General features: G+C 48.7%; 1 protein-coding gene across 1 annotated transcript in view; it reads right to left on the bottom strand.

Moving 5' to 3' along the window:
- Positions 1 to 1,076, bottom strand: part of LOC119323816 (organelle RRM domain-containing protein 1, chloroplastic-like) — a 1,885-nt gene extending 809 nt beyond the window's left edge. The window contains exons 1-2 of the mRNA XM_037597526.1: positions 625 to 1,076; positions 424 to 521 (exon numbers count right to left, since the gene is read on the bottom strand). Of these exons, the coding sequence (XP_037453423.1) occupies positions 424 to 521; positions 625 to 935 (409 nt within the window). The 5' untranslated portion in view covers positions 936 to 1,076. The remainder of the gene's footprint in view (positions 1 to 423; positions 522 to 624) is intronic.
- Positions 1,077 to 10,191: the final 9,115 nt, after the last annotated feature.

Genomic DNA, 10,191 nt, shown 5'->3' with positions numbered 1-10,191 from the left:
ATTTCATTGCTGAAACTAACAACAGAAGGTTCCACATAATTCAAGTTTTACAGCAAGATGCTTTCAATGAGTACTACCTGTTCATTATTCAAAGTTGCTACTTTCCCGGTGAATCAGTCATACGTATGACAAAATCTGACACGCTGGTCAAAATGTAATAGTCTAGTACCATACTACCACCACATGTTTGATGTCTACTACAACATACACAAATCTGAATTATTCAGAGAATGGAACAGTAAGCACGACTCCAGTCATCATCAAACTTGTACAATTGTCACTTGCGTTACTCTATTATCATCACAATCCAGCAGAATCGATTGCTACGCTATTAACTGAAAGCAACTATCACCCTAGAATTCGAGCTTCCATTGAAAAATATAGCCCACTGCTCTGCACAGACATAGCAATTCAACAACATACGTGCAAGCTTCTTGGACGCTTCCTCATCGATCTCGCAGCAGAATTCGTAGCTCCTGTCCCACGACGCGTCATATATGCACATTTGCGCCTCCTGCTCACTGCATACGCTTTTTTTTCGGGGTATCAGAGATTGCAGTAGAAACAAGAGATAATCTACCTACTACTACCACTGGATACAGAAGGGAAAACTAGTAGAATCACCTTCCCAACACTCTGGCCAGTGTGGCGACGTAGTAGTCGACGGCCTCCGCACGGGACACCTCGCCGACGCCCGCTTGCGCGGGCGGGTCGTCCATGACCACCACCCACCTAGAGCAACGCGGGCGGGTCGAGGAAGCGGGGAGCGGCGAGTGAGGTGACGCGGCCGCGGCGAGGCGGTGGAAGCGGCGGCGAGTGGCCCAAGGGAGAGAAGAAGGGGAGATGTGTGGGATAGAGTTGGCCTGGGCTGTGGCGCCGGTGGCGGTGGAGACGGTGAGGCCGCCGCCGAGGAGGAAAGAGCGGACGGCGTCCATTACCAGAGGTGGGAGCTCGCGGGAATGGCTGGTTACCGGGGGACGGCTAGCAAGGAGATGACGAGCTTCGTGGTGGGCCGAGAAAGAAAGAAATATCTCTTGGCCCTGTGGAGCTGTCAGCCGTATGCGAGCAATGAGCCCAAAGGGCCTCGGGAGACATATTTCATGGAAGATAATTTGTCAAAAAAAATATAATCGATCAGCATTTTCGCAACTCTGCCATCCACCCGGTCTGTTGGAGCGGAGCGAGCCGCGACACCCCACACGGCGCGGCCGCCCGAACCCGCCGTCGGGGCACCGGCGCGAGCCACGACGGCCGACGGAAAGCGTACGTCCCGTCCCGCCCCGGCCGGCGTCGACGAGAAACGTCGCATGGCAGGCACTCTCCGCAACGGCGGACCACGCGTGCGCGACGCTGCGTGCGTCCACCCTGATCCCCAGCGGCATTACCAAAGGCAGGAAGGTCCCCTCCCCTCCGGGTTTCCGGCTCGGTCGCGCTCCGCGACACTGTGCTCGACGCATGGCCGCGGGGGGGCTCGTCCAACGGCGCGAGGACGCGTGCCCGTCCGCTGGATAGGACCACTCGGTCGCTTTCTCGAGGGCGCACGGCGACGAGCCGGTCGTCGCTAGTACCTACGAGTCGGCAATCAGTGAGGTTGCTTCCAGCGCCTGTCAGCGTACAGCACAGCAAGCGATGCGATGGACAGACAGACAGAGAGATAGATAGACTCGGGGCCGGCCGGGGAGACGAATCGAGCTCCGAACTCCGAAGTGATGAGTTTCGACTTCTTCTCCTCGTCCGGCGGGCCGGCCTTCCGCCAGCAGATCGTCGACCAATCTCGATCCTCAGGCCGAGCAAGCGACGGCTCGATACCGTATCCTGGCTAGTCGTAGTCACACAGGCGCAGCTCAGAACTTCAGATCGGGGCAACCAGAAACTAATCAATGCCCACGACCTAGCAAGCATTCGCATCAACATACTAGATGAATGATGATGATTCAGTTTTCCTTCTTAGGAGGAACACATGCATGATTCCGTTATGAATGATTGGATGGATGGACGGCCCTTCAGCTCCGTTCAAGGAGGCACGTACACGGCTACACGTACCCATCTTGAATGATTTTCGACGAGTTTGTCCACTGTTCGGGTTGGGCCAACGCCCCGGCGCCAGCCGCCAGGCAACCAGATGTTGTGGGCAGCTGGCGTCAGTACAACTGCTGGTGGCTGATCATTGAGATTCGACCATGTATGCATTATTACTGATATGAATAACTCGATTATTATGTGAAGTAGTTTCCTGTTGCACTGGCTCTGCTGGCAGTGATTCGCCGTAATTACATCTTACATGATCGTGACTCCACGATGATGAGTACTGTGCCGTCCATGACCATGCATGTGTCTCCTGACTGCGATGCGCGATGACTAACTGAATTGATGGGTGTGGGTTAGTTGCTACCGAATTAAGTAACACCAATCTGCATGCTGCGAGTGAATAAGCTTATTCCGGCAGTGCAACTTAAGCTGAAATTAAGCCAAGTGTTGCATTCCCGTGACAGCAGAATTGACGAGTGCCGTTACCGGATTAAGCAACAACTTGTGTGATACCACTTCCATGTCCTTGGCCCAACCCAACCGTTTCCCACCCAGGACTAGGCTTATTCCGGCAGTGAGGTCTAGGCAAAATTGAGCTAAATGGTGTACACCCGTACGTGATAACAATTCAGGTGGGTTTGAAGATCGCAAGAGAGATACCGTCCCGTCACAGTTATACAGAAGAAACAGCTCACCTGCAAAACTTGTCCCATATGGCCATATGTATCATCCCTACAGGTCCACACCGCACGTAAGCATCGGTCTCAATCAATAATGCTATACTAGTATACTACTACCGCGAAAACTCCATGTATTTGGGAGAGAATTGGCTTAACAAAACCCGGAATAGCAGCGGAGCACGCCACCACGTAAACGTCCATGTCGGTCATGATACATACAAACCACCCGTGTATATCCACACGTGAAGGTGACCTTGTTTTTTATGTACATATATAAGTCGGCAGAGGCACGGAAATTCACACCGGCTAGCCAGCCTAAGAGCAAGTACAATAGAGCTTAGTCAGCGGGCTATAAGAAATAAACTAGTATATTTCTGCTTAGTTAGAAGAAAGAGAAGAAGAGAGAGAAGGTAAGCGGGCTCTTCGTGAAGAGCCAGCTCTAGCACGTGCTCCTAGGCACTTTGTGAGAATGAAAAATGGACCACATAATAAAAAAATAATATACTTTTGATCTACTATTATACATGTTAGCTATAAGATGGGTTGTAAATGACATGGCACTGACTTATAGCCAGCAGCTGGCTATACTATTAACCATGCTCTAAGTGGCCGGCCAAGTAAGCGCGCCACTAGTACACCGGTAGACGGTAGTAGGAGTACGAGGGTACGTGTATGGCGGGCATGCATGCACGTACGGCTCATGCGCGCTGGCGTTGGCAACTCGGATTTTTAACAGAGTCGTACTCCTAGCTACTAGTGCTAGCTAGACTTCTGAGGGCAGCTAGCTGGTTAATCAAGTCAAAAACCTACACCTACACCTACACAAACGTGTGGATCAACACCATAGAGGAACCAAAAATGAGAGAATTTTCCTTCCAAGAGAGAGAACGAGATTGTTCTCGCGTCGGCTCCGTCTCCGACTCCCCAGCGCGCGCGCGTCAACGTCAACGTCACCGTCAACGTCAGCGTTGCCTAGCCCTCGGCTCGGACGCACGTACGCGCGTGGGTGACGCGTCGGGTCCCGGCCGAGCAGGCGGTGACGTGACAGGAGCCAAACCTTGGACCACGTCATGGGTCTCTGCTGCTCCTACGACTGATCGCTGACACAGTGCCGTTCATCGTTCCGTTACAGCTCCCAGTCGATCCCAGGCAATTACTCGTGGCAACCGTGGTACAGTACGTACGATGCCCGTGGGGTTTTGGTCTGGGGCCTACGCATGCGTAAGCGTGTCTTGTTCAAATAATCTTCCGATTCAGCGATTTAGAGCAACTTCAATGAAGCGACCCATTTCGCCCGTCGCCGTATGTTTGGGTCGGCATGGACAGAAAAGTCGGCCCAACGCGCTGACCCAAACGAACGCGCGTCCGTTTTTCGTCCGGCCCATTTTTTAGCCGGCTTTGCGTTGGCGTGGACACACGACGGACGCCCGCGCCTCTCCTTCCCGGGGCCCGTTGGTCTGTGTCACATTGCCCTCCTCCTTCGTCGCGACGCCGCCGCCCATTTTTTTGCCGGCGAGTGTGCCAGCTGTCGGGGCCTCCAATCCGCCCACTCCCATGTCGTCCGCCGCCGACGTCTTGCCGCCGGGAGTTGACTGGTTCCCACCCCCTGCGCCCCCCACCACACAGCCGCCCGACCAAGAAGCCGCCTCGCCGCCCGACCAGATCCTCACCGGCACGCTCGTCGGAAGCCGGCACGCTCGTCGGACGCCGGCAGGACAGCAGCTGGTCCGTGCGCGTCGCGACTCCCTTTGCCGGCCATCTCCTTCGTTGAAGCTCGCAAATTGTTCGACAGTTTGCCAAGGTACAAAATGGACTCCGCCGACGAGTTCATTTTTCACAATTTCATGAAGACATGCGTGATTGGGAAACTCACGTGCAACTGCAAAATAATTTGGTTGAGCATATGTGGGCTCATGTTGGCAACCAATAGATATATCTTTTTTTTATTCGTTTGCAAAACTATGTGAGACCTTTTTATTTTCATTTGGCTCGTAATAAACTATGCAATTTTATTCTGTTCAAAACGATTTTATTTTGATTCAAACTATGCAATATGCAAAAAATAGAGGGCAGCCAGCCACGTCGGCACATATGGGTCGGCGCGTTGGGCGCCCTGCTGACCCATATCTAAAACAGAACGGACGCTGGGCTGGCAGCCGACCCAAACGGACAAAAAGCGGACAGAATCGCCGTCCGTTTGAGTCGGATCGTTGGAGTTGCTCTTATCGTCCGATTTATCGCTACTCTTGAGGTGACCAATAAGATTATGCCTTATCTTCACCGTTTATCGTTTGGGCCGATTTATCGCTATGACAAGCGATTTATCGAGAATCTACCATTAAATCGGGCCTATTCATAGCAGTCTATTGGCAAAAACTATGTTTATTTTGTTTTGTGGACCTTGTTACGCTATATGTAATGTTGTCCTATTTTGTTTGTCATTATACGAGGATTCAAACGCTAGTAATCAAGGTAACACTTCTGTCCAATTTATTTTGGTGTTGGGAACCTGAGATTTGTAAAAAAATGGCCGATTAATAGCCAACCGATAAAATTAATTAATCGGCCAATTTTTAATTAATCTTTAATGTTCAGTTGATCGAGACGCTAACGATAAGCGATATCCTCTTATGCTCTTGTACGCACAAACGTACGTATGGATAGAAGGATTCATGTACACGGCGTTGTTCTTGCAGCATGAGATCCATCGGATTTTACTTTGGTCTGACGGTATAACCTTTGTTTCTGGATGATTCTCACGTGCTGTTGAACTCGAGGTGTACTGCACACAGTTGGCTGTTTGGTTGTGAGGATACGTACAAACGCCCGGTCCATTCGACCGTACGCGCCGGGACAACAACGTCTCACCTTTCCTTCTTTTCCTTTTCGATCAGACAACGTCATGGGTCACAGAAAGATGTGAGACGTTTGGGCCGTGCGTGTGTCTAGCCAAGATGGCTCGTCGTAAAACTACGCGAAACCGCGGAAGCGCGTCGATGGCAGCTGCGCGTTATTGGCTCGACGTGAATGGACCTGAGCTTAAGAATCGACATTTGTTATCAACAGGCCAGGTTAGAAGCCAAATAACAAGTACGAGTACTAGCCTTACAAGAACACGTTTGAAGAACATAAAAATGCAAGCAGGCTCAGGAGAAATCCGATGTTGCAACTACTTTGTGTCGCCGGAGCCAGGGAGTCATTGTAACTGCAACAAAGGAATCACTGAATCAAAAAAGGAAAGTTTGGGGAGTATCAAGTTAAATACGTGAAAATTGCAGCAAGCATCAAGGAATGGTCGCGACCATAAGCTAGTACATGTACCAATCAACCAAACTTAGCTCATTTTAACCAACCATGGCCCCTTCAAAAGTTGGGGCGGGGGGATCTTTACCATTGAGAGCAATGGTTGGAATCTGTCACCAAAACTTGAGGTACAAGTGATTCATCCGTCTCAACCAGGCGAACTGAAAGGCCATTCTTTTTGAACTGTAGAATGGTTGGTTGGCCAATGATCTTTTCCTTTCCCTCACGTGAAACGTCTATGTGTGTGGCGCCGTCAGATTGGCGCTTCATCATAGTTGATATTTCAGGCTTTGATCCTTCTCGAATTCGCTCGTTGGGATGGAGTTGGCATAGCTCTCACTACAGGAATCAGCTATTTTGCCGTCTACCATGGCGGACGGCAAAGGTCTCCAGCAAAGTAAGGATCGGCAAAGAGCTACTTTATCGTCTGCTTTCTGAGGCTGACGGCAAATGACGGCAAAGGGGCCTTTGCCGTCAGCAGCTGACGGCAAAGAAAGCAGACGGCAATAATTACGCTGTTAGTTCGTTAGATGGCTAACGGCAGCCTTTGCCGTCCGCTGCTGCAGGCAAAGCCTTTGCCGTCCGTCGCTGTAGGCAAATTGACCAAATGGGTCAGCCCACCAGGAAGCACAGGTGGCCGCCGCTTGGCTTCTTTGCCGTCCGCGACTATCGGCAAAGGTAGCTTTGCCATCAGTGGCTGACGACAAAGATCCTGCATTACCTCTTTTTTCTGTTTTTTTTTAAATCCAACAATTTTCACAGCAAATATATATATTTCACAGGGCTATTTAACAGCAAACATATGACATATCTAGCACATAAGTTTTATCATACATACATATATAGTTCCATCAATTCATACATACCAAGTTACACACACACATTGTTCCATCCATACATATTACAATGCAAAGTTTCATCAAGATAGCAAGCTAGAAGAATACTTGAAGAGAATGAAAGAAAAAACAAGCACTCCATCATAGCAAGCTAGCTTCCGTGAAGTGAATGAAATCTGCAAAATGGCAAATAAAAAAGTTAGAAAAATGTGCTAGAAGAAGAAGAGTAGAACAAGAAGTATATGTCATTTATGAGCTAACTTAGGTGAAATGGATCATTTATGAGCTAATTTAGGTGAAATGGATCATCTTTTAGCTAACTTCGGTGAAATGAATCGTTTATGTGCTAACTTAGTTGAAATGGATCGTTTATGAGCTAACTTAGTAAAAAAAACATCATTTTAGAGCTAACCTAGGTGTGATGGGTCATTTTGGAGCTAACCTAGGTAAGATGGGTCATTTTGGAGCTAACCTAGATGAAATGGATCATTTTAGAGCTAACTTAGGTGAAATGGATCGTTTATGAGCTAACTTAGGTGAAATGGATCGTTTATGAGCTAACTTAGGTAAAAAGCATCATTTTAGAGCTAACCTAGGTGTGATGGGTCATTTTGGAGCTAACCTAGGTAAAATAGATCGTTTGTGAGCTAACTTAGGTGAAATGAATCATTTATGAGCTAATCTAGGTAAAATGGATCATTTTAGAGCCAACTTGGGTAAAATGCATCATTTTAGAGCTAACCTAGGTAAGATGGGTCATTTTAGAGCTAACCTAGGTAAAATAGGTCATTTTAGAGCTAACGTAGGTAAAATGGATCATTTAGGAGCTATTAAAATAGGTCATTTTAGAGCTAACTTGGGTAAAATAGATCATTTATAAGCTAAGTAAGGTAAAATGGGTCATTTTAGAGCTAACTTAGGTAAAATGGATTGTTTATGAGTTAACTAAGCTAATTATGCCATTTTAAGTACAGATCATTTTAGAGCTAACATAGGTAAAATGGATGGTTTTGGAGGTCAGTAAGCTTATTAAGTCATTTTGGAGGAAAATAAGCTAACTCTAAGTCATTATGGTAAGCATATTGGAGGAAATAAAGCTAAGTCTAGGTCTTTATGCATTTGTTAAGCAAAACACTAGAGACACTTACCGTGATCATGGAGGTGTAGTAGCAGGGTGGCTCATGCCGGTAGCTGGAGAAGGATCGTGTGATGCTTGTCTGGAGTTACGCTGCACCAAAGATCATTTCCAATGTCTCGTTAGCATGATGACACTCAAATGTTAAGACTAGTAAGTAATGACCATTCAAATTAAACTCACCATGGTCCCAGGAGCAATCACTAGCATCAGCGGAGCGGTCTGACCGGACTTCTCGCACACAGACTGCACATTTGGTTTTGACGACTCAGTCATACTAGTTAGTGAGACAAACACTACATGAATGTTTTGGCTAATGTGTAGAAAAAACTTACCACAAGGAGCTCGTACATGGCCCTTGCATGCATGTCATTCCGTGCCCTCTCCTCCTCCAACATCTTTGTCGTCCTCTCCTCCAACTCCCGCTGCCTCTCCGCCGCCTCCGCCATAAGTTTCTCTGTTCTATCTCTCTCACTCTGTATAGCAGCCTGCAACACCACTCCTCGTTACCATTTGTAATCATTGATGGAAGCGCACACAATGTAATGGAGAAAGATAGCTGAGTACGTATAACTAACCTTGAAGGCGAGTTGGACTGGCCGTTCACGAGGCCTTGTCTCAGGAGCGGAGCTCGACTGGCGCGCCTTGATCTCCGGGAGAGTGTTAGGACAACAGATAAGTCCATCTCCCATGGCTATGGAGCCATGGGACCTCCCGCCACCAGATATCATCAGCAGCTCTGTATCAATGGGACCCTGGCTCGGGTTAAAGTCCTCCCCTTTCCTCGCCTTCTCCTGATCTCTATATTTCACGAGCTTGTCGTGGGAGGAGATGCTGGTGAAGTTTTTTGGATCATCGAGGTCAGACGCAGAGAATGCCTTGACTTTCTTGTAAGACCAGTGTGGGCCATGGCATACATGTCGTACACCTCTGGCACCTTATCCGCATTATTGTAGCGTGTCTGAAAGAGAGAAACAAAGTAAATTAGTAATTAAAGGGCTGAAGCTAGCATGATGAACGAATTGCATGAATCATGAAGCAAACCACATACCAAGTTCCGCCCATACTAATATAAGTTGGAGCTGCCTTGATGGTGTGGCACACCTTCCATTTGGGTACGTTTATCCTTGGCCTCGTTGTGGAGGGCTAGCCATTCTTTTGAACACCACTCATTGACCAACACCTCCCAACAATCCATCCGATCCGCACACCATCTCGGAGGGGCCTAAGTTAGGAAATAGAAACTTGAGCGCTACGGCTATGAATTACTAAATGAAGGAAGTAAAGTACAAGGCCTTAAGAATTACCTTCATGTACTCCTCCTTACTCAAGAACTTCTTGCGGCACGCCGGCTTGGTCTTCTTGATACCATGCGAGGCGTAGTAGTCTCGAACAGCCTGCACCCGAGCCTCGTGACGTAAGTTCTGTAGTAGGCGCTTGTAGACGTTATCGATAACATTTGCCGCCTCCTCCTCGTATCCCTCCTCACACCTGTAGAATGTCTGCAATGAAATGAGACAATATTGATTAGTACAATTAATAACTAGCTAGTTGAAGATTTTTAATTGTGTAAAGGAGAAATTACCCAGAACTTTCTAATCGCCACGTCTGCCCTCGTCTTGCACAAGACACCGTCGATAATCTCACCCGGCGGGGCCGAGGCAGCCAAGTAGTGCTCCCAACTCAATCCAAGCTCTGGAAGCCGACCCTCACCAGGCAACGTGACAAACCCCGGAAAGTTTTGCCGACAAAGAACTCCAAGGATGGAGTTAGGCCGGCGGACACTATGATGGTGGTCCCAACCCCTGCAGCATGACAAGGCCAACGCATTAGATATTTGAAGAAACGTGAATGCAGAAGGGTACAAAAAGATTAAATGCACTTACCTCTCCCCATCAGGGAAAATCAACCACCTCTGCTCGCGGGTCGCCGGCACGTCCGGGAGCCATGTACAACCACACTGGTAGACGGTGCCCCCCTCCTCCTCAATATCAGTCGGCTCCCCGCCATCATCAGCATGGCCACTCGGCCCCTTAGGCTAATCCGGCCAGGTACCCCATATCTAGCCCTAAATCTAACACTAACAATTAAACAACAACAAAAAAGAAAAAAGAAAAAAAAATACTCACCGGATCCGGGGGCGACGTTGGCGCCGGGGTGGTGGGCGGGTGTGGGGGCGGCGGGGCTCCGAGGCAGTGGGACGGTCAGG

The sequence above is a fragment of the Triticum dicoccoides genome, chromosome 6B (assembly GCF_002162155.2).
Source record: "Triticum dicoccoides isolate Atlit2015 ecotype Zavitan chromosome 6B, WEW_v2.0, whole genome shotgun sequence".
NCBI classification, from domain to species: Eukaryota; Viridiplantae; Streptophyta; class Magnoliopsida; order Poales; family Poaceae; genus Triticum; species Triticum dicoccoides.
Note: the sequence above shows the minus strand (reverse complement) of the source record. Positions and strands in the feature narration are given on the sequence as shown.